The sequence below is a fragment of the Oryx dammah genome, unplaced genomic scaffold, assembly GCF_014754425.2.
Source record: "Oryx dammah isolate SB20612 unplaced genomic scaffold, SCBI_Odam_1.1 HiC_scaffold_11210, whole genome shotgun sequence".
In the NCBI taxonomy this organism is placed as follows: Eukaryota; Metazoa; Chordata; class Mammalia; order Artiodactyla; family Bovidae; genus Oryx; species Oryx dammah.
The window spans coordinates 3,963,848-3,991,475 of NW_024080603.1; the positions used below are offsets into that span (position 1 = coordinate 3,963,848).

General features: G+C 40.8%; 1 protein-coding gene across 1 annotated transcript in view; it reads left to right on the plus strand.

The window, feature by feature from the left end:
• The first annotated feature begins 2,354 nt into the window (after positions 1-2,354).
• Positions 2,355-27,628, plus strand: part of LOC120860976 (SUMO-interacting motif-containing protein 1-like) — a 74,651-nt gene continuing 49,377 nt past the window's right edge. The window contains exon 1 of the mRNA XM_040236681.1: positions 2,355-2,546. Coding sequence (XP_040092615.1) covers positions 2,418-2,546 — 129 coding nt within the window. The 5' untranslated portion in view covers positions 2,355-2,417. The remainder of the gene's footprint in view (positions 2,547-27,628) is intronic.

The following is a 27,628-nucleotide window of genomic DNA, read 5'->3' on the forward strand; positions in this document are numbered from 1 at the left end:
CTAGTTGATGCTGACAGAAGGGCACCAAGATGGGAGTTGCCTGCATTCCTTTCCTCCTTGAGTTACCTGTAAATTCTCCATGCATGAGTCAACTGGAGAGCACAGAAGATGGCCAAGACTTCAGTCCCTTGCTATCGCTCCCCACGAAGCTCCTCTAGACAAGGATCTCCCAACAACAAAAGGCTATATATTAGACTACCCCTGGCAGGGACTGATGGGGATGTCCCGGGAGAAAGAGTTGAGACTGACCCCTGCTACATTAGAGAGTGCACAGGGGAGGCCCCAGAAAGCAAGGATGTTCCCAGTCCAAGTAAGAGAGCTGGTATCTGGACTTCTGACACATTAGGAGAACTGTTACTAAAGTAGCAAAAACCAAAAGAAAATGAGCAGACAACTCTTCATAGACAGTCTTGCAGAGAACATTCTTTCTCCCTTCTCCTCATCCCTACTTACCAGGAGCAAGAGCTAAGGTGAGAGACGTAGATATGCAAGTGAGTGCAAGAATTATTTAGGGGGTAAAAGAGATAGGATTTGTTGAGAGCATAAAGCTCAGATTTCTGACTTGAGCAATACTGGCTGGTGGTACCACCAGTCACTGAAGGAGGGAACACAGAGAAGAAACAGGCTTTATTTCTGGAGAACAGGGTTCAGTTCAGTTCAGTTCAGTTCAGTCGCTCAGTCGTGTCTGACTCTTTGCGACCCCATGAATCGCACGCCAGGCCTCCCTGTCCATCACCAGCTCCCGGAGTTCACAGGGTAGGGGACAGGTATTTTTGAGTTCACTTTTGGACATACTCAACTTGAGAAGCCTGTGAGGCTCAACAGACATTTGGATATATACATCTGGAACTTTGAAGACAGGGCTGGGCTGAAGATAAACATATGGGAGTTACCACCATAAAAAGTATCATTAAAGCATTGGAAATGGTTGAGATTGTGTAGGCAGAGTATGCAAAGATCATGAGGAACTCTTTAATTTAAGGAGTAAGTTAGAGGACTTACTAAGTCAGCTAAGGAGAATGAAAAGAAGTCGTAACACAGGTGCAAGTCACAGAAACCCAGAAAAGAAGTTAAACTAAATGTTTAATGGCATTTGGTGAAGATAAAAAACTTAATGAATCCCTTCACAAGGATGATTTCAAACATACCACCAAACATACCATGATTTCAAACATACCATCTGTTGGCCACTGACCTGTGGGTTTTCGATGCAGTGGACCCCACAATACCAGCACTGACATCCACCTGGGTTCTCGTTAAAAATGAATTTGGGTGGCCCCACCTCATACCTACTAAATCAGAAACTCTGGGGTGGGGTCCAGGCGTCTGCTTTAACAAGCCTCGTGGGTGATTCTGATCCTCACTAAGGTTTGAGAATCGCTGCTCTAGAAGGTGCTTAGATAGCACCTGATAGCCATTCCTTTAGGAACCAATTCCCTTTTTGATAAACTCATTTTCCTTTGGATCTGTTAATAACATGTTGCCAAACTGCTAGAGCCTGAGCAGCAAGATTGGGTCAATACTCCACATTTATTGTAACACAATTCCTATCCTATATGAACTACTGACCACTTCTCCGTCCACTGGGTTATCTTTTTTGCTCTTCATTACCTCTAACTATTCACAACTGTCTGCTCCTTCGCTGCTTTTCTTTGTGCATTTTTTCCCAATCTCTGATCCTGCTATCAACTGAACAAATCTCTAAATCTCAGTTTAAATTCCTGAGTGACATAGATTGTTGGTGAAACCCGCAAATTGGTACAACTTAGTTATTCTGCCTCACTTATCTAAACAACAGCAACAGCGCCTTCGACTCAGTAACTCCACTTCTGGGAAGTGATCCTACAGAGAGGCCTGCATGTGTGCAAAAAGAAGGGGGCCTTTCTCCCCCTACTCAACCAAAGGCCAGCTCTCCCACCTTCAGTCAATCCCCCCCACCTAACCGCACTCCGCCAATCCAAGCCTGGGCCCCATACTCAACGGGCCTCGCCGGGTGAGTCCGTTGAAGCCCTTTATGGTGGTTGGAAAGGCCTATTCACACCTCACTTCACACTGGAGTCAGTTGGAAGCAGCGGGGAAAGCCCTCACAGCCTCAGCGTCCCGCGCGACCGGCCCCAACACCAGCCCAAGCCGGCTGCGACTTGATCTTTCCCCTCCTCTCCGTTTTCTCCTCTGGAAGGGAGAACCAGGGCCCCTGCCAAGTACCGTGAGGACGGCCCTGACTCGGCCGCCCGCCGCCCGCCGCCAGGGGGCGGGCCCCCGGAGGGCAGGGGGCGGGGCCGGCGGGGCGGGAAGGGGCGGGGCCAGCGGGCTGAGAGCTCTGGCTGTCGTCGGTCCCCACCTCAGCGGCAGGAACCGAAGTCGCTGCCGCCAGGGTCGCTGGTCGCCCGCGCGCTGCCTCGGCCGGTCCCGCAGCCATGGAGGACTTCATTGTGATCTCGGACGACAGCGGCTCCGAGAGCTCCGGGGGGACCCGCTCGGGCCGGGCGCGGAGGCTCCGCCGGGCCCTGTCCCGGACCCCCGGCGCGCTGCCCCGCCGGACTGTGGTGAGTGAGCGAGCCGCCGCTCGCCGAGCCCCGCTGCGGCCGGAGCCCCCGCCGCTCGCACAGCCCTCGGCCCAGCCCGCTGCTTTCCGCGGCTCCGCCGCCCGCCCCCGGGCGCCTCGCAGCTGCAGCCGCTTCCCGCCTTCCCGGTGTTACTCGCCCCGAGGAGCGCGGCGGGCCCCGGGTCGAGAAGCTGGGCCTCCCGGGCTCCGCGCTCAAGCCCGAGAGCGGCTGAGGCTGGAGAGTGGCCGCCGGGCACATGGACGAGGTCCTGGCGCGCCAGGTGTGGGGGCCGCTGGAGCCCACAGCCGGCGGCGGTCCTCAGGCCAGGCCGCGGGCTGCCCCGAGCCTTGGGCGGGGGCCGGGGACATACGGGGTCCTCTGAGGAGACCCGGACCTCGAGGCGGGCGTGCGGGAGCGCGTAATTGTTTGGCCTGTGGTGTGTACAGATGTGTGCAGAGAGGTAACAGGAGCCCGGGCGGGGAGGGAGGGAAGCTGGGGCCTGGGCCCGACGGTGGCCAAGCTCCAGGGCCTGGCAGTCGAGCGAGGGGCCAGATTTTGGAGTTGTGCGGGAGGGCGGTTTATGGCGCTTCGCAAACATTTACCAAGCTCTAAAGGAATAGGGAGGGAAATATCCACGATTTCTTTACCCCTCGGGCTCGTCTTTGTCCTTCTGCCTAAAGTGGTGAATAAAACATCTATGGTCCCTGCCTTTCTAGAATCCTCCACAGATATTTATTGAGCCCCTACTATGGGCCAGGTGGTACTAAGAGCTGGGGATACGATGAAGAACACAGCATTCCTGGCTTCTGTCATAGAAGGTGATAGAATCAACAAGTAGCTATAGAATACTCAAAAGGATGGGAGGTGGGCGAGGCTTTTTCGGTATCAGGAGACTCTCAACATCAGACTTCCAACAATCTTCCTAGCCTCTTAAAGCCACACCCCAGAAATAACAGAATTGTCAAGCTGATGTTATTTGTAAATGCCTTTCTTCCTATGTAAATACTTAATCAATACAAGTCCAGCTTCTGCTCCTCCAATCCCCTTCCCAGCGTTTTGAGTCCCTAAGCCTCCACTGTGAGCCACTTCTGTGTCTCAGGTATAGTGTTAAATCTAGGAGGTCACTATAAGAATGAATGGCATGCAAAACCAATTAACTTATACTGCTGTGTTGGCCATGGTTCAAGCAAGAGGAATTCTCTATAACTTTCAGTAAATAATTTAGAAGAGATGGACAGACAAGAGATTTTCAAGGTAAAAGTGACTGGATGTCCCTAGTACAGTGAGGGGGGGAACATACTAGATATATTTGTTGGATGAAAGTGGTTGATGGAATGGGGGAGAGAGCAGTTCAGATGGTCGTTTGGTGGTGAGAGTGAATATAACAGAAGCAGGCTTAAGGTGGCAGAAAAGCTGCATTCAGTTTGGGCCTCAGAGGACTTGAACTCTGGAGAACAGTCAGGATTGGAAAGATTTGGTAATTATCTAAATAGAAAGAAGTACTGAAGGTCTAATTATGATTGAGATCATCAAGGGAAAGTAAGTAGAAAGAAAAAAGGTGGAAGAAAAAAGTACTGCAGAATAACCCTCAACTGCCTCTCCTAGTTTTTCCTCTTCCCTCCTCCTCCTTCTCAGTCCCCCTTTAACTTTGTACTTCCTACCAACTTTGCTTTTTCCACCCAAGTGGTGTCCACCTCCCGTCATCCTGAGCCAGCTTCCTTCTTCAAGTGTCCAGATGTCATCCTTAGCCAAGTCTGTGATATGTGCTGTAACCCTCCTTGCACATACATAGGGGTGCTCACAAACTTCCCCTCCTCCTCTATGACCACTCAATCAAGCATTTTGAGTGGGAGCCGTTTAGAACTGAAGAGAAGTGAAAGGTACGTTCCAGAGTAGCACCCAGTGTAAATCTCGCTTCTCCAGATATTTACTCCGGCTTTCTCAGAATTCCTGGCTGGTTCTCCTTTTATCCTTCTTGCAAGTTATAAGGGTGGTAGGATAACCACACAAATATCAGAGGCATTAAGAGACTCTTAAGCACCTTTGTTCAGCTTTTCCTCAAGGCCCTGAGGTCAGAGAAACCTCTGTTTAAATCAAGAACTCCCCCAACTCTACTTCCCAACCGCCCAACAGCTCTGGGAGCTTTGGCAAGTTCTGTTGTCTCTTTCACCTTCTGCATTTGAGAACATGAATACCTACCTGGCAGGACCATTAGAAGGTTTTTAATGAAACAATGCAAGGATAGTGCCCAACATAAATGATAGCTTTTGCTACCCTTTATGCTGTTTTCTTAAGCTTGGCAAGCAATGAAATAAAAGAAACAAGTTTTGTGATTTTTTTTTTCTTTTTTGCAAATATTGACTGAGGGGAAACAACTTGCTTGAATTCAGGAAATCAGAAAGCCACCTCCTATGCTGAAGTTGATGTTTCTGAACTTCTGGTCTTAACCTGGGCTTTAGACTTCAGTAAGTTGATGAAATGTGTCTGTGTTTATATTTATTGCTTCCCCCTCTTCCCCCTACACACACACTTATAAAAGCAGAACATGTTCAGCTAATTTTGGTTGGCCTAATTACAAAGGCTGAGAAATGTATACAAAAGAAAATTTTAATTGCCATTAATCTCACCATACAAAGATAACCAATGCTAACATTTTGAAGTATGCCTGCCTAAACTTTTCTTTGTGAGTGCCAGTGTGCGCTCATACACAAATGTGTCTCCCACTGTGTTTTTGCAAAAATGAAATCTTGCTATACTTCTTTCTTTGGTTTGCCTTTTTGTCTTAATACACTTTTCTACATCAACAAATATACATTTTCACCAATATTTATAATGTATTTCATTATACAGATTTATAATTACATGTACCTTTTCCTATAAATGGGTATTATGCTGCCATTTCTAAATTTTCTCTATTATAAAACAAGTCAGAAATTTCCTCATAAATAATCTTTGTACCTTTGTTCGTTTGTTTAGGATAAGTTCCTCTTAGAAGTGAGATTGCTAAGTCTAAAGGTATGCCCTCTTCCAGGACTTTTGATATATATTGTCAAATTTCCTACAGAAATTGTACACCAATTATATTCTCACCGTACCCCTTTCTCTACTACTTACTTACCCCTAGATACTGTCAATTTACCAAATATGTAAATAATTATGGAACACTTACTATATGCCAGACACTCTTGTTGGCATACAGTTGCTAAGAATGCAGCTAAAAATACAAAACCAAGTCCTTGTTTTTGTGGAGATTTCATTTTAGTCAGAGGGAGACAAAGAGTAAACAATCACATAGGTGTCCTATCAGATGATACAGAGAGTGTTAGAAAGAAAAGTAAGGCATTTTTGGTTTTTCAGTATTTGCTGGTTTGATAGCTAGATTCTGTGAGTTGTCATGGTTTTAATTCTTTTTTTTTGGTTGTAGGTAGTGATTCATTCTCTCATTAAATACTTGTTGAGCACATGCTCTGTCCCTGGGTACCAAAGGCGAACAAGGTGAAAGTGAACCTATGTTCTAGTGGGGAAATAGCAATAAACTAAGAAATAAGTGAACAGTATAATAGAGAACAACTTAGGTGGGTTTGGGAACGTTAGATTGTGTCTTCAAAGAAGACCTCTCTGAAGAGTTAATATTTGATCTGAGAACAAAATGACAGATTTGTTAGGAGAAGATCTTGGGGAATAAAGTAACAGCAAAGGGTGTAGCAAAAGCAAAGATTGGAAATAAGAAGGCGCATGACTAACTGGAGGAATCAAAAGGCCAGTGGGGCTAGAATGTAAGTGACGGACAGAGTTGGCTAAGGCCTGTAGACCACGATAAGGAATTTGGATTTTATTCTTATGTAATAAGAAATCTTGGAAGGGTCTTAAGCAGGGGAATAACATGATCTAATTTATATTTTAAAAAGTGACTTTAGCTACTCTGAGAAGAAAAGACTGTAAGGTAGGGTGACCATATAATTTATCATCCAGATGGGGATCCTTTTGCAAATGAAAGAGGTTGCTAACTGGACAGGGTGTCAAACAACAAGTAAAAACTGAAACTGCCCCATACAAACCAGTTTCACTTTACTGTAAGGGAACAAAAGTGGAATCAAAGAGATTTGTCTTGGAGGTTGCAGTAGTAGTCCGGACCAGAGATCATCGTAGCTTTGTAGGTGGTACGACTAGATAACTGGAGGGATATGGAAGGTACCAATGAAGTAAAATCAACTGGTCATAAAACAGCAGGACCCTGAGGTCATTGCCTTGTACGTCCTCTGCCTTTTGTCTGTGGAAAACTTTAGCTACATAGTAAGTTTAATCAGAGAAGTAAGAACATGCAGAAACAAAGGAAAGCAGTCAAGGAGACCAAGTAATAATAATTTAGTCCATAAACAAAGTCAAGGACCTTTCCTTCCTTCTCAAGCACTATAGATAACATTCTGAGCCAAATCCTGTGAGCTGTCTTATGGTTACTGAAACCCCAACCAGGTAGAAGTTAACCACATAATGACCAGACTGTAACCATGACATGAAGTGAAGTGAAGTCGCTCAGTTGTGTCCAACCCTTTGCGACCCATGGACTGTAGCCCACCAGGCTCCTCTGTCCATGGGATTCTCCAGGAAAGAATACTGGGGTGGGTTGCCATTTCCTTCTCCAGGGGATCTTCCTGACCCAGGGATCGAACCCAGGTCTCCCACATTGCAGGCAGACGCTTTAACCTCTGAGCCACCAGGGAAACCATGACATAAGCTGCCACAATTCCAAGAATTGGCTTCAAAGAAGTGAGAACAAACCAACCCTGAAACTGAAGACTAACTGTACTTAAAACAACCAAGGTGACACTGATCAGACCACTGATGACCAATTTCAAGGTGATTGTCAGAGCTGACTGTACAGTTTCTGCATGTAGCCCCTTCCCTCAGCCTATAAAAGCTCTTGTCCACTGATTTTCAGGGGGCGGAGTTGGCCTTTGGACAGGTGTCCACCCTCTACACCCCCCATACCCTAGCTGCTGGCATCCAAAGTAAAGCAAACTTTCCTTTCCAACAACCTTGCCTCTTTATTGACTTTTTGAATGACAAGCAGCCAGACCCTACTTTTGGTTATAGTCCTGATCCTCGGTTGTGGTTAATGAGGGGAAGGGGGGATTCCTGAATGATGCCTTGGTTTGTCCCTAGCAACTGGATGCAGGTTGGTGTCAGTCATTGACATGAGGATGTCTTGTGGAGGAACAGGGTTAGAGGAAGGATTCATGAATTCTTAAATGTAGTGTGCTATATCTGTGTGAGTGTGTGTATATATAGTTTATGAGAGTTAATTGCCTGTTCTTGTCCTGGTGGATTTTTTGTGGATTTTTTTGTTTTTGTTTTACTAATTTGTCAGTTTTACTTGGACTTCTCAGGTGGTGCAGGTAGTAAAGAGACAAAAGAGACGTGGGTTCAATCCCTCGGTTGGGAAGATCTCTGAGAAGGAAATGGCAACCCACTGCCATATTCTTGTCTGGAGAATCCCATGGACAGAGGAGCCTGGCAGGTTGCAATCAGTAGAGTCAGAGATGACTGAAGCAACTTAGCATAGTTTTACTTACATAGTAAAGACTTCTTATAGGTTGGATTGGGTCCTCCAAAAAGATGTGTTGAAGCTCCCAATGCCACTACAGAATGTGACTTTATTTGAAAATCAAGTCATTGCAGATGTAATCAGTGAAGATGAGATCATAGAAAGTAGTGTGGGCCCTTAGTCTGATATAAGTAATATCTTTATAAGATGTGAAGACAGAGGAAGAACACTGTGAGACTATGGGAGTTATGCAACTGCAAATCAGGGAACACTAGAAGGTAAGAGAAGGGCACAGAACAGTTTATCCCGACAGCATTTAAGAGAGCGTGGTCCTGCAGACACCTTAATTTTGAACTTCTGAGCCTCCAGAACTGTGAAAAACAACAAAGAGACCAGGAACAAGTCAAGGACATCCTCTCTCACCAATGCTTTTCAGCATTGTACTGGAAGTCCTAGCTGATGTTATTAGGCAAGAAAAAGTATACAGATTAGGAAAGAAGAAATAAAATTTTTACTCAAAGATGTCATTATTGCCTATGTAGAAAAAATCCAAAAGAATTAGCAACCAAAAAAAAAAACTAATAAGTAATAATAGCAACATTGTAGGATGCAAGGTCACTTTACAAAAGTCATCACAGGATGCAAGATCACTTTACAAAAGTGACCACTTTCCTGTATACCAGCAGTGAACAAGGGGAATTTGAAATTAAAAACATACTACCATTTACATCAAAACTGTAAAAATTAAATACAAATCTCATAAAACAGCTACAAGAGAGATCTATATGAGGAGAACTGTAAAACTGATAAAATATATCAAAGAAGAAATAAATGGAGATATATTCCATGTTCTAGAAAAACATCTGCTTTATTGACTACACCAAAGCCTTTGGCTGGATCACAACAAACTGTGGAAAATTCTGAAAGAGATAGGAATACCAGACCACCTGAGCTGCCTCCTGAGAAATCTGTATGCAGGTCAAGAAGCAACAGTTAGAACTGGACGTGGAACAACAGACTGATTCCAGATTGGGAAAGGAGTATGTCAAGGCTGTATATTGTCATCCTGCTTATTTAACTTATATGCAGAGTACATCATGCGAAATGCCGGGCTGGATGAAGCACAAGCTGGAATCAAGATTGCTGGGAGAAATAATCAATAACCTCAGATATGCAGATGACACCACCCTTATGGCAGAAAGTGAAGAGGAACTGAAGAGCCTCTTGATGAAAGTGAAAGAGGAGAGTGATGCTTAAAACTCAGCATTCAAAAAACTAAGATCATTGCATCCAGTCCCATCACTTCATAGCAGATAGATGGGGAAACAATGGAAACAGTGTCAGACTTTATTTTCTTGGGCTCCAAAATCACTGAAGATGGTGACTGAAGCCAAGAAATTAAAAGACGCTTGCTCCTTGGAAGAAAAGCTATGACCAACCTAGACAGCATATTAAAAAGCAGAAACATTACTTTGCCAACAAAGATCTATTTTGTCAAAGCTATGGTTTTTCCAGTAGTCATATATGGATATGAGAGTTGGATCATAAAGAAAGCTGAGTGCTGAAGATGTGCTTTTGAACTATGGTACTGGAGAAGACTCTTGAAAGTCCCTTGGACTGCAAGGAGATCAAACCAGCCAATCCTAAAGGAAATCAGTCCTGAATATTCACTGGAAGAACTGATGCTGAAGCTGAAACTCCGATACTTTGGCCACCTAATGAGAACTGACTCACTGGAAAAGACTCTGATGCTGGGAAAGATTGAAGGCAGGAGGAGAAGGAGACAGCAAAGGATAAGATAGTTGGATGGATGCATCACCGAATTGATGGACATGAGTTTGAGCAAGCTCTGGGAGTTGGTGATGGACAAGAAAGCTTGGCGTGCTGCAGTCCTTGGGGTTGCAAAGAGTCAGACACGACTAAGCGACTGAACTGAACTGATCGCATGTTCGTGGAAAGGAAAACAATATTGTTAAGATTGTCAGTTCTTATGAACCTTATCTATAGATTCAATGCAATCCTGATCAAAATTCTAGCAAGTTATTTTGTAGGTATCAGTAAACTGATTAACGTTTATATGGAGAGGCAATTTGTTGTTGTTCAGTCACTTACATGTCTGACTGCTTGAGACTCCATGGTCCTCGCTTCCCTGTCTTTCATTACCTCCTTGAATATGCTCGAACTCATGTCCATTGAGTCAGTAATGCTCCCAACCATCTCACCCTCTGCTGCCCCCTCCTCCTTCTGCCCTCAGTCATTCCCAGCATCAGAGTCTTTTCCAGTGAGTTGGCTCTTCGCATCAGATGGACAAAGTGTTGGAGCTTCAGCTTTCAGCATCTGTCCTTCCAATGAATATTCAGGGTTGATTTCCTTTAGGGTTGACTGATTTTATTTCCTTGCTGTCTAAACGACTCTCAAGTCTTCTCCAGCACCACAATTTGAAAGCATTCCTTCAGCACTCAGCCTTCTTTATGGCCCAACTTTTACATCCATACATGACTACTGGAAAAACCATAGCTTTGAGTATATGGACCTTTGTCAGCAAAGTGATGCCTGTGTTTTTTAATATGTTATCTAGGTTTGTCATAGCTTTCCTTCCAGGGAGCAAGCATCTTAATTTCATGGCTTTCGTCACAGTCCACCATGATTTTGGAGCCCAAGAAAATAAAATCTGCCACTGTTTCCACTTTTTCTCCTTCTATTTGCCATGAAGTGATGGGACCAGATACCACAATCTTAGTTTTTTGACTGTTGAGTTTTAAGCCAGCTTTTTCAGTCTGTTCTTTTCAGCCTCATCAAGAGGCTCTTTAATTCTTCTTCACTTTATGCCATTAGAGTGGTATGATCTGCACATCTGAGGTTTAAAAGGTAATCTTTTTATTTATTTATTTTGAAGGATAATTACTTTACAGAAATTTTGTTGTTTTCTGTCAAACATCAGCATGAATCAGCCATAGGTATACATATATCCCTTCCCTCATGAAGCTCCCTCCCATCTCCCTCCCCATCCCACCCCTGTAAGTTGATACAGAGCCCCTGTTTGAGTTCCCTGAGACATAATGGAAATTCCCATTGGCTATCTATTTTACATATGGTAACGTAAGTTTCCATGTTACTCTCTCCATATGTCTAATCCTCTCCTCCCCTCTCCCTGTGTCCATAAGTCAGTTCTCTATGTCTGTTTCTCCACTGCTGCCTTGCAAATAAATTCATTGGTACCATCTTTCTAGATTCCATAAATATGCTTTAGTATACAGTATTTATCTTTCTCTTCCTGACTTACTTCACTCTGTATAATAGGCTCTAGGTTTATCCACCTCATTAGACCAGACTCAAATGCCTTCTTTTTTATGGCTAAGTAATAACCATTATGTATATGTACCACAATTTCTTTACCCATTCATCTGTTGATAGACATCTAGGGTGCTTCCATTTTTTAGCTATTGTAAATAGTGCTGTAGTGAACATTGTCTCCCTGTAATCTTGATTCCAGTTGTGATTCATTCAGCCCAGCATTTCACACAATGTATTCTTCATATAAGTTAAATAAGCAGCATGATGATATATAGCCTTGATGTGGTCCTTTCCCAATTTTGAACCAGTCCATTGTTCCATGTCTGGTTCTAACTGTTGCTTCTTGATCCACAGACAGGTTTCTCAGGAGACAGGTAAAGTGGTCTGGTATTCTCTTTCTCTTTAAGAAGATGCAATAACCAACTGAATATTGGAGAAGAGCAAAGTCAGAGGACTGCCACTTTTGACTTCAAAGCTTACTACAAACCACAGTAATCAAAACAGTATGGAATTGGTAAAAGAATAGACAAATAGATCAGTGGAACACGATAGAAAGCCCAGAAATAGACCCAAATTATGCTAGTCAACTAATCTTTTACAGCGGAGCTAAAGTAATAGAATGGAGCAGATAGTTTTTTCAACAAATGGTGCTGGAGCAACTGGAGAGTCACAGGCAAAGAAATGAATCTCGACACAGACCTTACAACTTTCATAAAAATCAACTCAAAACCTGGATCATAGACCTGAACCTAGGATGCAAAACTATGAAATTCCTAGAAGATGGGAGAAAACCTAGATCACTTTGAATTTGGTGATGATGTTTAGATATAACATTAAGAACATAATCCATGGAAGAAATAATTGCTAAACTGAACTTCACTACTACTAAAAACTTCTCTGTGAAAGACAATAGAATGAGAGGATAAGCCACAGACTGGAAGAAAATATTTATGAAAGACACATCTGATAAAGGACTGTAACTGAAAATATGCAAATAACTCCCAAAATCAACAGTAAGGAAACAAGCAACCTGCTTAAAAAATGGGCAAGAGACATAAACAGATACATCATAAAGAAGGCATACAGATGGCAAATAAAGGTATGAAGAGATGTTCAACATCATACACCATTAGGGAATTGCTAATTAAAACAACAGTGAACTATTATTACATTTGGATTTTAGAATAGCCAACTCCAAAACACAACAACAAATGCTGGTGAGGATGTGGAATAATAGAATTCTCATTAATTACTGGTGGGAAAGCAAAATGGTACAGAAAATTTGGAAAACAGTTTGGCAGTTTTTTACAAAACTAATGTATTCTTCTTTGCATGAATTGTTCCCTTGGTATCTCTAATTTTCTAGAAGAGATCTCTAGTCTTTCCCCTTCTTTTGTTTTCCTCTATTTCTTTGCATTGATCGCTGAGGAAGGTTTTCTTTTTTCTTCTTGCTATCCTTTGGAACTCTGCACTCAGATGCTTATATCTTTCCTTTTCTCCTTTGCTTTTTGATTCTTTTCTTTTCACAGCTATTTGTTAGGCCTCCCCAGACAGCCATTTTGCTTTTTTGCATTTCTTTTCCATGGGGATGGTCTTGATCCCTGTCTCCGGTACAAGGTCATGAACCTCATTCCATAGTTCATCAGGCACTCTATCAGATCTAGTCCCTTGAATCTATTTCTCACTTCCACTGTATAATCATAAGGGATTTGATTTAGTTCATACCTGAATGGTCTAGTGGTTTTCCCTACTTTCTTCAACTTAAGTCTGAATTTGGCAATAAGGGGTTCATGATCCGAGCCACAGTCAGCTCCTGGTCTTGTTTTTGCTGACTGTATAGAGCTTTTCCATCTTTGGCTGCAAAGAATATAATCAATCTGATTTCAGTGTTGACCATCTGGTGATGTCCATGTGTAGAGTCTTTTCTTGTCTTGTTGGAAGAGGGTGTTTGCTATGACCAGTGCATTTTCTTGGCAAAACTCTATTAATTTTTGCCGTGCTTCATTCCATACTCCAAGGCCAAATTTGCCTATTACTCCAAGTGTTTCTTGACTTCCTACTTTTGCATTCCAGTCCCCTATAAAGAAAAGGACATCTTTTTTTGGTGTTAGTTCTAAAAGGTCTTGTGGGTCTTCATAGAACCTTCAACTTCAGCTTCTTCAGCATTACTGGTTGGGGCATAGGCTTAGATTACTGTGATACTGAATGATTTGCCTTGGAAACAAACAGAGATCATTCTGTCATTTTTGAGATTGCATCCAAGTACTGCATTTCAGATTCTTTTGTTGACCATGATGGCTACTCCATTTCTTCTAAGGGATTCCTGCCTGCAATAGTAGATATAATGGTCATCTGAGTTAAATTCACCCATTCCAGTCCATTAGATATTAAGAAGAGGTGGCAAGGATACACAGAACTGTACAAAAAAGATCTTCACAACCAAGATAATCACGATGGTGTGATCACTCACCTAGAGCCAGACATCCTGGAATGTGAAGTCAAGTGGGCCTTAGGAAGCATCACTATGAACAAAGCTGGTGGAGGTGATGGAATTCCAGTTGAGCTATTTCAAATCCTGAAAGATGGTGATGTGAAACTGCTGCACTCAATATGCCAGCAAATTTGGAAAACTCAGCAGTGGCCACAGGACTGGAAAAGGTCCGTTTTCATTCCAGTCCCAAAGAAAGGCAATGCCAAAGAATGCTCAAACTACCACACAATTGCACTCATCTCACACACTAGTAAAGTAATGCTCAAAATTCTCCAAGCCAGGCTTCAGCAATACATGAACCGTGAACTTCCTGATGTTCAAGCTGGTTTTAGAAAAGGCAGAGGAACCAGAGATCAAATTGCCAATATCTGCTGGATCATGAAAAAGCAAGAGAGTTCCAGGAAAACATCTATTTCTGCTTTATTGACTGTGCCAAAGCCTTTGACTGTGTGGATCACAAGAAACTGGAAAATTCTGAAAGAGATGGGAATACCAGACCACCTGACCTGCCTCTTGAGAAACCTATATGCAGGTCAGGAAGCAACAATTAGAACTGGACATGGAACAACAGACTGGGTCCAAATAGGAAAAGGAGTACGTCAAGGCTGTATATTGTCACCCTGCTTATTTAACTTATACGCAGAGTACATCATGAGAAACACTGGACTGGAAGAAGCACAAGCTGGAATCAAGATTGCTGGGAGAAATATCAATAACCTCAGATATGCAGATGACACCACCCTTATGGCAGAAAGTGAAGAGGAACTCAAAAGCCTCTTGATGAAAGTGAAAGAGGAGAGTGAAAAAGTTGGCTTAAAGCTCATGGCATCTGGTCCCATCACTTCATGGGAAATAGATTGGGAAACAGTGGAAACAATGTCAGACTTTATTTTTTGGGCTCCAAAATCACTGCAGATGGTGACTGCAGCCATGATATTAAAAGATGCTTACTCCTTGGAAGAAAAGTTATGACCAACCTAGATAGCATATTGGAAAGCAGAGACATTACTTTGCCAACAAAAGTCTGTCTAGTCAAGGCTATGGTTTTTCCAGTAGTCATGTATGGATGTGAGCGTTGGACTGTGAAGAAAGCTGAGCGCCGAAGAATTGATGCTTTTGAACTGTGGTGTTGGAGAAGACTCTTGAGAGTCCCTTGGACTGCAAGGAGATTCAACCAGTCCATTCTGAAGGAGATCAGCCTTGGGATTTCTTTGGAGGGAATGATGCTGAAGCTGAAACTCCAGTACTTTGGCCATCTCATGCGAAGAGTTGACTCATTGGAAAAGACTCTGATGCTGGGAGGCATTGGGGGCAAGAGGAGAAGGGGACGACAGAGGATGAGATGGCTGGATGGCATCACTGACTCAATGGACGTGAGTCTGAGTGAACTCCGGGAGTTGGTGATGGACAGGGAGGCTTGACGTACTGCGGTTCATGGGGTCGCAAAAAGTTGGACACGACTGAGCGACTGAACTGAACTGAGTGTATTCTTATAGTACAAACCAACAATTGTGCTCCCTGATATTTGCCCAAATGAATTGAAACTTAAATCCACACAAAAAAACTGAATATAGATGTTTATATATCAACTTCATGCATAATTGCCCAAACTTGGAAGGCCACTAAGATGTCCTCCAGTAAGTAAATGGATAAGAAAACTTACCTCCAGACACAGAAATATTATTCAGCACCAAAAAGAAATGATCTATCAAGCCACTTGGAGGAAACTTAAATGGCTTCTTTCACTTAGTAATATGCAGTCTGAAAAGACTATACTCTGTGATTCCAACAATATGACATTCTGGAAAAGTAAAACCTAAGGGGACAGTGAAAACATTACTGGTTTTCAGGGGTTAGTGGAGAGAAAGTACTGAATATGCAGAGCACAGGATTTTTCAGGCAGTGAAACTGTTCTGTATGATACTACATTGGTAGATACATGTTGTTATATGTTTGTCAAAACCCATAAAATGTACAAGGGTAAACCCTAATAGAAACTATGGGCTTTGGGTATTGATAATGTGCCAGTGTAGGTTGACCATTTGTAACTAACACACCACTGTGATGCTGGATACTGATGGTAGGGAAGTTGTACATATGTGGGGAGTTGGACTATATGACAGCGTTCCATACTTTCTGTTCAGTTTTGCCATGAACCAAAAACTGCTCTAAAAAGTAAAGTTTTTCAATTTAAAAAATGTACCAGTCCAAAAAATTCAAATACTAGAGAATGGTATGCAATGAAAATTAGGGTAGTATTAGTCCCCAGCTCATTATTTTCCAGAGTTTTTTTCTAGGTTTTCTCACATTTCTCCTGTTTTAAGTTATTTATTTAAAATGTTTGCTTTGTTGATTTATAATTGACGCAACTAAGATATTTTAAGTATATATCATGGTGATTTAACTAACAAAGTTCAGTTAATAAAGTTTTTATGTTTTAATCAAAGTTTCACACATTATAAATGAACTTTAGTGTCATGTCCCACTTTCCAAAAATCCTTCACTTTTTAATTGACATGTACCATTATATTAGTTTCAGGTGTACATCATAATGCTTCAGTATTTATACACACTGCAAAATGACATCCATAATAAGTCTGTCTACATCATTTATCATACATCAACATATTATAAAACATTATTGATAGGAAGTTTATACCTCTTGACCCCCTTAACCAACTTTGCTTACCTTCCCAACCCTCCTGGCAACCACCATTAGAATCCTTGTACCTGTGAATTTCATATTGTGTGTTTTTGTTTTTAGATTCCATGTGTAAGTAAAATCATATGGTATTTGTCTTTCTCTGTCTGACTTATTTTACTTAGCATAATACCCTCAAGTTCCATCTATGTTGTCACAAATGGCAATATTTCATACTTTTTATGGCTGAGTAGTATTCTGTTGTGTGTGTGTGTGTGTTGCTCGGTCATGTCCAACTCTTTGTGACCCCATAGACTGTAGCCCACCAGCCTCCTCTGTTCGTGGAATTCTCCCGGTGAGAGTACTGGAGTAGGTAGCCATTCCCTTCTCCAGGGGATCTTCCCAACCCAGGGATTGAGCCCAGGTCTTCCGCATCCTGGGCAGATTCTTTACAGTCTGAGACACTAGGGAAGCCCAACATGTGTGTGCATATAGATACATATATGGACTACTATTCAGTTATCAGCAGACACGTTGTTTCCATTTCTTGGCTATTGTAACTAATGCTTCAGTGAATGTAGGGGTGCATATATTTTTTCAAATTAATGTTTTCATTTTCTTCAGATAAATAACCAGAAGTAGAATTGCTAGATGAATCACAGGTTCGTTCTATTTTTAATTTGAGGGGAAACTTCTATACTATTTTCCATAGCACTGTGCTAAACATAATTACACTAACAGTGCACAAGGGTGTCCTTTTCTCAACATCCTTAGCAACCCTTGTTATCGCCTTTTTAATAAGAGCCACTCTGACTGGCATGAAGGGATATTTCATTGTGGTTTTAATTTTTACTTCCCTGATGATTAGTGATGTTGAGCATCTTTTCTTGTGTCTGCTGGCCATCTATAAATGTCTATTTAGGTCCTCTGTCCATTCCATAATCAGATTTTTGGCTTTTCGTTATTGAGTTGTATGAGTTCTTTATGTATTTTGGATATTAATCTTTTATCAGATACACGATTTGCCAAGATTTTCTCTCACTTAGGGGGTTGTCTTTTCATTTTGTTGATGGTGTTGTTTGCTGTACAAAAGCTTTAGTTTGATGTAATCCCATTTGTTTGTTTTTGCTTTTGTTGGCTTTGCTTTTGGAATCAGATACAAAATAATCACCAAAACTAATGTCCTCAAGCTTCCTGCCTCTATTTTCTTCTAGGAGTTCCATGGTTTCAAGTCTTACATTCAAGTCTGTAGTCTCTTGAGTTAATTTTTGTGTATGGTATAAGATGGTAGTCTAGTTTCATTCTTTGGCATGTGGCTTTCCAGTTTTCCTCGCACCATTTATTAAGAGTGTCCATTGTATAATCTTAACCTCCTTTGTCATAAATTAATTGAACATGTACGCATGGGATTTGTTTCTGGGCTATTTTTCTTAAAATTGATCCACATGTCTGCTTTTATGCCAAAGCATATTGAGTTTGAAATCAATGAGTGCAGTGTCTTCAGCTTTGTTCGTCTTTCTCAAGACTGTTTTGGCTATTTGGGGTCTTTTGTGATTCCATATAAATTTTAAGATTGTTCTATTTCTGTGAAATGTGCCATTGGGATTTTGATGGGGATTACATTGAATCTGTAGATTGCTTTGGCTAATATGGACATTTTAACAATATTAATTCATCCAAACCATGAGTACAAAACATCTTTCCATTAATTTGTGTTTTCAGTTTCTTTCATCAGTGTCTTACAGTTTTCGATATACAGGTCTTTTACCTCCTTGGTTAAATTTGCTCATGGGTATTTTTTTTTTAAATACTATTGTACATGGGATTGTTTTCTCAACTTCGTTTTTAACAGTTCATTGTTAGTGTGTAGAAATACAGCAGATTTTTGTATATTTAGTTTGTACTCTGCAACTTTTCTCAATTTATTAGTTCTTATAGTTTTTTTGATATGGTTATTAGCATTTTATATATTGTCCACAAATAGTGAAAATTTTACTTCTTCCTTTCCAGTTTGGATGCCATTTATTTCTGCATCTTGCATTATTGCTCTGGCTAGGACTTCCAATACCATGTTGAATAAAAGTGACAAGAGTGGACATCCTTGTCTTATTCCTGATCTTAGAGGAAAAGCTTTCAGCTTTCATCATTGAATATGATGTTAACAGTGGGTTTGTCATATATAGCCTTTAATATGTTGAGGTGTGTTTTCATCTCTACCCACTTTGTTGGAGAGTTTTTGTCATAAATGAATGTTGGATTTTGTCAAATGCTTTTTCTGCAATTGTTGCTTTAATCTTGATTTTTATCCTTCATTTTGTTCATGTATATCTTGTTACTTGATTTGTGGGTGGTGAACCATCCTTGCATTCCTAGAATAAATTGTTGGGTTTGGTTTGTTATTATTTTGTTGAAGATTTCTGTATCTATGTACATCAGTGATATTGGCCTGTACTTTTCTTTTGATATTCTTGTCTGGTTGGTATCAAGGCCATGATGGCCTTGTAAAATGAGTTTGGAAGCATTCCTTCCTCTTCAGTTTTTTGGAAGAGTTTGAGAAGGATAGGTATTAAATCTTATTTAAATATTTGGTAGAATTCACCAATGAAATCATGGTCCTGGACTTTTATTGGGGGATGGGCAGTTTTTGATTACTGATTCAATCTCATTATTATTAGTAATCTGTCTATTCAGATTTTCCATTTTTTCATGATTCAGTCTTGGAGGATTGTGTTTCTAGGAATTTATACAGTTCTTCTAGGTTGTCCAATTTGTTGACCTATAATTGCTCTTAGTATTGTTTATGATCCTGTGTATTTCTGTGGTATCAGTTGTAACTTCTCTTTCATTTCTGATTTTATTTATTTGAGCCTTTCCTATTTTTTTTTTCCTGGTGAGTCTAGATAAAGCTCTATTTTGTTTATCTTTTCAAGGAACCAGCTCTTGGTTTCATTGCTCTTTTCTGTTGTCTTTTTAGTCTTTCTTTCGTGTCTTTCTCCTCTGATCTTCATTATATCCTTCCTCCTGCTAACTCTAGGCTTCGCTTCTTTTTCTCGTCCTTTGGTTGTAAAGGTAAATGACATATTTGAGATCTGCCTTGTCTCTTGAAGTGGGCCTGCATCCCTGCCAGGCTTCCTCTTCAAGCTCATTTGCTGCATCCTGTAGATTTGGTAAGTTGTGTTTTTCCCTTTTCATTTGTCTCAAGGCATTTTTTTTTAACGTCTCTTTTTCTTAAATTTATTGTTTTTTTTTTTTTTTTTTGTTAAATAGGATCTGTCCTGGAGTGTTGCATGTGCACATAAGAAGAATGTATAATATCTTGCTTTTGGCTGGGGTGTTCTATATATATTAATCTGGCCTAGTGTGTCTTTTAAGACCAGTGTTTCCTTATTGATCTTCTGTCTGAATGATCTGCTCATTAATGTAAATGGGGTATTAAAGTGTATCACATTTTTTATTACTGTCAGTTTCTCCCATTACATCTATTAATATTTGCTTTATATATTTAGGTGCTATGTTGAGTACATAAATATTTACAAATATTATATCCTGTGGTTGGGTTGACCCCTTTATCATTATGTAATGCTCTTCTTTGTCTTTTACTACAGTCTTTATTTTAATGTTTATTTTGTCTGATATAAGTATAGTTACCCAGTCTTTCTTTTGGTTTCCATTTGCATGGAACATCTTTTTCTATCCCTTCACTTTTAGTCGGGCTTCCCTGGTGGCTCAGTGGGTAAAGCGTCTGCCTACAATGCGGGAGACCCGGGTTCGATCCCTGGGTCGGGAAGATCCCCTGGAGAAGGAAATGGCAACCCACTCCAGTACTCTGGCCTGGAAAATCCCATGGACTGAGAAGCCTGGTAGGCTACAGTCCATGGGGTTGTAAAGAGTTGGACACTACTGAGCGACTTTCCCTTCACTTTTAGTCAGAATGTGTCCTAACATCTGAAGTAAATCTAACAGGCAGCATATGTTTGTTTTTTTAATCCACCCAGCCACTCTATGTGTTTTGACTGGAGAATTTAGCCTATTTAAAGTAATTATCAATAGGTTTGTAATTACTGATATGCACTTACTGACATTTTGTTAATTGTTTTCTGGTGGTTTTCTGGTTTGTTTCTGTTCTGCTCTCTTACCTTGTGATTTGATAAGTTTCTTTAGTGTTATGCATACATTCCTTTCATATTATCTTTTATGTACATATTAGAGAGTTTTGCTTTGTGGTTACCATGAAGCTCACATATAGGTTCTGGTTCAAGACAGCGGAGTAGAAGGATGTACGCTCATGTCCTCCTGTGAGAACACCAAAATTGCAACTAGCTTTTGAACAATCATTGACAAGAGAACACTGAAACCCACCAAAACAAGATACCCCACATCCGAAGACAAGCCACAGCGAGACAGCAGGAGGGGTGCAATCATGATAAAAATCAGATATGATAAAGGAACTTGGGATTCCTGGGGAATCTGGCCTTCAAGGCCAAAAGGATTTGATTATAGGACTTCCACAGGACTGGGGAAACAGAAACTCCAGTCTTAGAGGGTACAAACATTTTGTGTGCACCAAGTCCCAGAGGAAAGGAGCAGTGACCACTAGGTTACTGAACCAAAACTACTTGCTACTGTTGGAGGGTCTCCTGTGGAGGCAAGGGTTGGCAGGGGCTCACCACAGGGACAGGCACACTGGCAGCATCAGGCAACAAAGGTCACTCTTGGTGTAAACCCTCTTCAGTTCAGTTCAGTCGCTCAGTTGTGTCTGACTCTTTGCGACCCCATGAATCGCAGCACGCCAGGCCTCCCTATCACCAACTCCCGGAGTTCACTCAAACTCATATGCATTGAGTTGGTGATGCTATCTAGCCATCCCACCCTCTGTTGTCCTCTTCTCCTCCTGCCCCCAATCCCTCCTAGCATCAGGGTCTTTTCCAATGAGTCAACTCTTCACATGAAGTGGCCAAAGTATTGGAGTTTCAGCTTTAGCATCAGTCCTTCCAATTAACACCCAGGACTGATCTCCTTTAGGATGGACTGGTTGGACCTCTGTGCAGTCCAAGGGACTCTCAAGAGTCTTCTCCAACACTACAGTTCAAACGCATCAATTCTTCAGTGATCAGCTTTCTTCACAGTCCAACTCTAACATCCATGCATGACCACTGGAAAAACCATAGCCTTGACTAGATGGACCTATGTTGGCAAAGTAATGTCTCTGCTTTTGAATAGGCTATCTAGGTTGGTCATAACTTTCCTTCCAAGGAGTAAACATCTTTTAATTTCATGGCTTCAGTCACCATCTGCAGTGATTTTGGAGCCCTCAAAAAATAAAATCTGCCACTGTTTCCAGTGTTTCCCAATCTATTTCCCATGAAGTGATGGGACCAGATGCCATGATCTTCGTTTTCTGAATGTTGAGCTTTAAGCCAACTTTTTCACTCTTCTCTTTCACTTTCATCAAGAGGCTTTTGAGTTCCTCTTCACTTTCTGCCATAAGAGTGGTGTTATCTGCATATCTGAGGTTATTGATATTTCTCCTAGCAATCTTGATTCTGGCTTGTGTTCGTTCCAGCCCAGCGTTTCTCATGATGTACTCTGCGTATAAGTTAAATAAGCAGGGTGACAATATACAGCCTTGACGTACTCCTTTTCCTATTTGGAACCAGTCTGTTGTTCCATGTCCTGTTCTAACTGTTGCTTCCTGACCTGCATACAGGTTTCTCAAGAGGCAGGTCAGGTGGTCTGGTATTCCCATCTCTTTCAGAATTTTCCATAGTTTATTGTGATCCACACAGTCAAAGGCTTTGTCATAGTCAATAAAGCAGAAATAGATGTTTTTCTGGAACTCTCTTGCTTTTTCGATGATCCAGCAGATGTTGGCAATTTGATCTCTGGTTCCTCTGCCTTTTCTAAAACCAGCTTGAACATCTGGAAGTTCATGGTTCACGTATTGCTGAAGCCTGGCTTGGAGAATTTTGAGCATTACTTTACTAGTGTGTGAGATGAGTGCAATTGTGTGGTAGTTTGAGCATTCTTTGGCATTGCCTTTCTTTGGGACTGGAATGAAAACTGACCTTTTCCAGTCCTGTGGCCACTGCTGAGTTTTCCAAATTTTCTGGCATATTGAGTGCAGCACTTTGACAGCATCATCTTTTAGGATTTGATTTCCAGTTGATTTAGCTCAACTGGAATTGAAATAGCTCAACTGGAATTCCATCACCTCCACTAGCTTTGTTTGTAGTGATGCTTCCTAAGGGCCCACTTGACTTCAAATTCCAGGATGTCTGGCTCTGGGTGAGTGATCACACCATTGTGGTTATCTTGGTCATGAATATCTTTTTTGTATAGTTCTTCTGTATATTCTTGTCACCTCTTTTCTGCTTCTTTTAGGTCAGTACAATTTCTGTCCTTTATTGTGCCCATCTTTGCATGAAATGTTCCCTTGGTATCTCAAATTTTCTTGAAGAGACCTCTAGTCTTTCCCATTCTACTGTTTTCCTTTATTTCTTTGCACTGAGCACTGAGCAAGGCTTTCTAAGAAGATCATACAGACTGATAATTACCTAAAACGTAAATGGATCAAATGTACCAACCAAAAGACATAGACTGGCTAGGCAGATGAAAACATGTGCATGTATACATTTCCACTTACCACGTCACTCTTCTTGACCCCCACAAATTGTCTGTAATTATTTTGTATTGTTAAGTGAATCATATTCTTATTATGGCTTGCAGTTATAATTATCTTGGGTTTTTTTTCTGGCTATTCATTTTGAAAACTGATGAACATCTTTCACTATGGTGACTGTGTAACTATTATTCACTTAATACCATTGTATCATGATTTGTCAGCAGAGAAATAATAGAATTCTATATCACCAAAACTGTAATTTAATAGAAAAACCTTTAATCACTTTTAAAAATCCAGATGCAAATCAGAATTATCTTGAAATTTTTTGTAAAATACAAATGCTCATGTATTGCTTTTTTTATCTCCAGAGTTCCAGATAGGTTTCTAATAAGCAGTCATGTTTAAAAAGAACTGGACTATATGATGATCTTTTACTTTTATCTAGTTTGTTTCACTTTTTCTATTTAGTATTGAGTGCTTTCATTTCATTTAGTTTGCTTGCCAATTTCTCCATCTCTTTTTTTTCCTGGTGTTCTTTCTCAAGCCTTTATCAAGTTTAATAGAAAAATTTTGTATGTATATATATAAATAATATGTGTAATATATGTTTTTTAGAAAACTTACCAATTTTTGCCTAAACATTTATGAAACTTTGATTCTACTTGTTTGACTTAGTTTGAGTAGAGTGCTAGATTTATAATTAAAAAAACAGATATGCAGCAAGCAACAGCGGTTTACTATATAGCACAGGGAACTATAGTCAATATCTTCTAGTAATCTATAATGGAAAATAATTTCAATAATAATATTTGTATGTAAGTATGACTGAATCACCTTGCTCTGCACCTGAAACAGTGTAAGTCAATTATACTTCAATAAAATATGTATATTAATAAAAAAGAAGTCAGACATAAAAGGCCACATAATTATGATTCCATTTATATGAAATATTAGAATGGGCAGATTCATAGAGACAGGAAAAGGATATATAGGTCAGATAGCTGGAGACTGATATAATAGCTATGTTACTAATAGTGCTTAGTTAGAATAAGCTTCATGGATCTGTAGCTCCGTTTGGCTCCCTAAAACTATAATTAAATTTAATGCTCCTTTGTCCCCTTCCTACTTAACAAGCTTCAAGTTAAAAGCCTGCATGGTAACCTTACCCATGGAAAAAGCAGATAGGATCTTTAGGGAAGAGGGCTTAAAACAAAGAAAGGGGACTCTGAGTTCAGCCCTTGGTTCTAATTTCACCAAATAATGAAGCCATTCCATTTGCCTTGTTGGAAAAGAGTGATAGGTAGAGAGAAACCTAAAGTATCTCTATTGTTTTCATTCATGTTGAATGGAAGGTCCATATGTGAGGTATGGAAGATGAGCTTTCCACCTCAAAATTGTTTTTTTTTTAGATTCAGTTGATGTTTCTTGAGCACTTTGCCATTTTCCAAAAGATGCTGTGCCAGTCATTATGGCATTATGCTCAGTCCTAGAGGGAAAGATAAGCAGCCGATATTGGAATATTGTAAAAAGACCTGGATCTAGGAACTTCTTCCTTCAGCAATATGACTGACTGACTTTAAAGGGATCTCTGCTAAAACAACAACTAGATTCTGAAAGGAACTAATTTTTCCCGCTTGCTGGGTTGGCAGGAATTAACAGAAACCTAGAAGGAGAAAAGTAAAAGTAAAACCAAAATCATGAGATAACCTGGACTGGTGACGAACAAATCCCATTAGCAGCACCATAATCAGGAAGTAAGTCTTGGACCAGCCCCTTGAAGCTGTAAACAAATGAGACTTCTCATTTAAACAGATCCAGAAACCCAGAAGTCGTTTGCTTTCTGGGTTTTAGTTTTTATAGCTAGAAAATATGAATGATATTCACCTCACAGGGTTATTGTGAGGCATCTGGGTCAGAAAATAGGGTTATTGGGGTAGACAAGGGCTTTATGGGCTTATTGCTGGGTTTCATTCTGCAGATGCAGACTGTTAGAGGGCCTTCTTGTTGTTTAGTTGCTATGTCATGTCCAGCTCTTCTGTGACCCCATGGACTATAGCCTGCCACGCTCCCCTGTCCATGGGATTTCCCAGGCAGGAATACTGGAGTGAGTTGACATTTCCTTCTCCAGGGAATCTTTCTAACCCAGGGACTGAATCCAAGTCTCCTGCATTGGCAGGCGAATTTTTTACCACTAAGCCACCAGGGAAGCCCATTGGAGAGTCTTAGTCATCTGTATTTCCATCTGATGACATAATTATTAAAACTAGAAAGATAATTTGTTATCTCTGAAAACTTAGAGTAATATGTGATAAAATGCAAAATAATTAAGAGTTAGGACTATCGGAGGACAATGAGATGAGAGGATAAACAAACAATTGTCATGAGATTAAATTTATTCATTTACCTAATGAGTTAATAAATACTACGAGTTGAAGTAAAATACTCTGTAAGGGTACAGGATACAAGAATAAGTTACTGTCTAATGAGGGCAAGGATATGGAAGTGCTCTGTGATATGCACTAAAGTGATATTGGTATGTGCAGAGTGCTTTGGAGTAACCAAAAAGGTAAGCAATAAGCTCTCCAAGGTTGAGCAATGCAGTTGAATTGTGCTTCCAATCTGTGAAACTCACCTGCCAAAATACTCCCTGAGTGCCCAGTTAAAAATCAGGCAGACACTAGTGAGAAATCTACTGAAAGATAGCTTCATAGGGCAATATCTATGAATTTGCTGCTCTTTTAACAGACTGCATTCCCTAATCCCTTACCACTTAAGTGACAGAAAGCTGTAATTTTTATGGTTTTGAAATGTCAGGGGATAGAGGTAAAGGATAGCAGAGTAGCAAAGAATTAGGGCTGCAATCCCTAATCTCTTGAAGCAAGAAAATCACAGTAAGAGCAAACCCCAAAATTAAAGTAAAATTTCTGCCCAAATGAGAACCACCCTGTCCCTCACCACCAAAAGGTCAGGTCAAAAGGGTAGCAGCTGGAAAGCATAAGAACAAAGATACCAGCACCTACGTTGTGTGAAGGAGATGAAGCTTGCACTTTGACTTCAGGCAGATTAACTACTAGAGCAACAACAACAATGAAAGGACAATTTTTGGAAGAAAACAATCAAATCATTACATGTAGCTATAAAACTCAATTTTCAACCAAAAATTACTAGACATTCAAAAAAAACAGAAGTGTGACTCATTCTCAGGGGGAGAAAAGAAAAGGAGGCAGTCAATGGAATCTGACTGGAATGAGCTTACGTGTTGGATTTAACAAAAACTTCAAAATAATTACTATAAATACATTTATTCGGTTAAAGAAAATATGACATCAGTGAGTGAATAGATAGAAAATCTCAGCAGAGAAATGAAAGCTATAAGAAACAGAAATTCAGTTCATGAAAACAGAAAATTTGGATATAGAGAGACACCCACAGGGAAGACAGTGTGAAGACACACAGGGAGAAGATGGCCATGTGGTGGGAGTGCTGCACCTGCGAGCCGAGGAGTGCTGCGGACTGCTGGTGGGCAGAGACTAGATGAGCCCAGGAGGGCATCTCCCCTACGGCCCTGAGAGCATGGCCCTGCTGATGCCTCAGTTTTGGACTTCAGAGCTGTGAGACAATAAAGTTCTGTAATTTTTAGAAAAGAAAAGTTCAGGAGTTTAAAAATACAGTAACTAAAATTTTAAAGTAACTAGATGGGCTCAATGGCAAATTAGGAAAGAAAGCAGGTGATGGCAGGTGGAGAGGGATAGAGATGTTTTGAGATAGAACAGTAGAAACCACCCAATTTTAAGAATAGAGTAGAATAAAAGATGGAAAAAGTTGAACAGAACATCAGAGATCTGCAAGGAAATACCAAGTAATTCAAAAAATAGAGTCTTTTAAGGAGAGGTGGGAATAACTGTAAAAAAATTTTTTAAGAAATAATGGCTGAAATTTTCTCAAATTTGGTGAGGAAAAAAATGAGTTACACATCCTAGAAGCAGAGCAGACTCAAGACAAGATGAACACGAAGAAAACCACTACTTTACTGTCCAGAAAAAAATGTGTTACATAGGGACTTCCTTGGTGGTCCACTGATTAGGAATCTGCCTGCCAGTGTGGGGGACACAGGTTCGATCCCTTGTCCAGGAAGATCCTGTGGCAACTAAAAACCCATGCACCACAGCTACTGAGCCCACACTCTAGAGCCCGAGAGCCGCAGCAGGGAAGCCTTTGTGCTCCAGCACCGGTGCTCCACGACAGGAGAGGCCACTGCAGTGAGAACTCCGTGCATCTCAGCTAGAGAGCAGCCCCCACTTGCTGCAGCTAGAGAAAAGTCTGCATGGCAATGGAGAACCAGCACAGCCAAAAATAAATAATTTTTTAAAAAATAAGGACAAAATAGTGACAGTTTCAGATAGAATGAGAGAATTTATCATTAGCACTCCTGTACTATAAGATATTTTAGCTGAAGGGAAATGACACCAAATGGCACATTGGATCTACA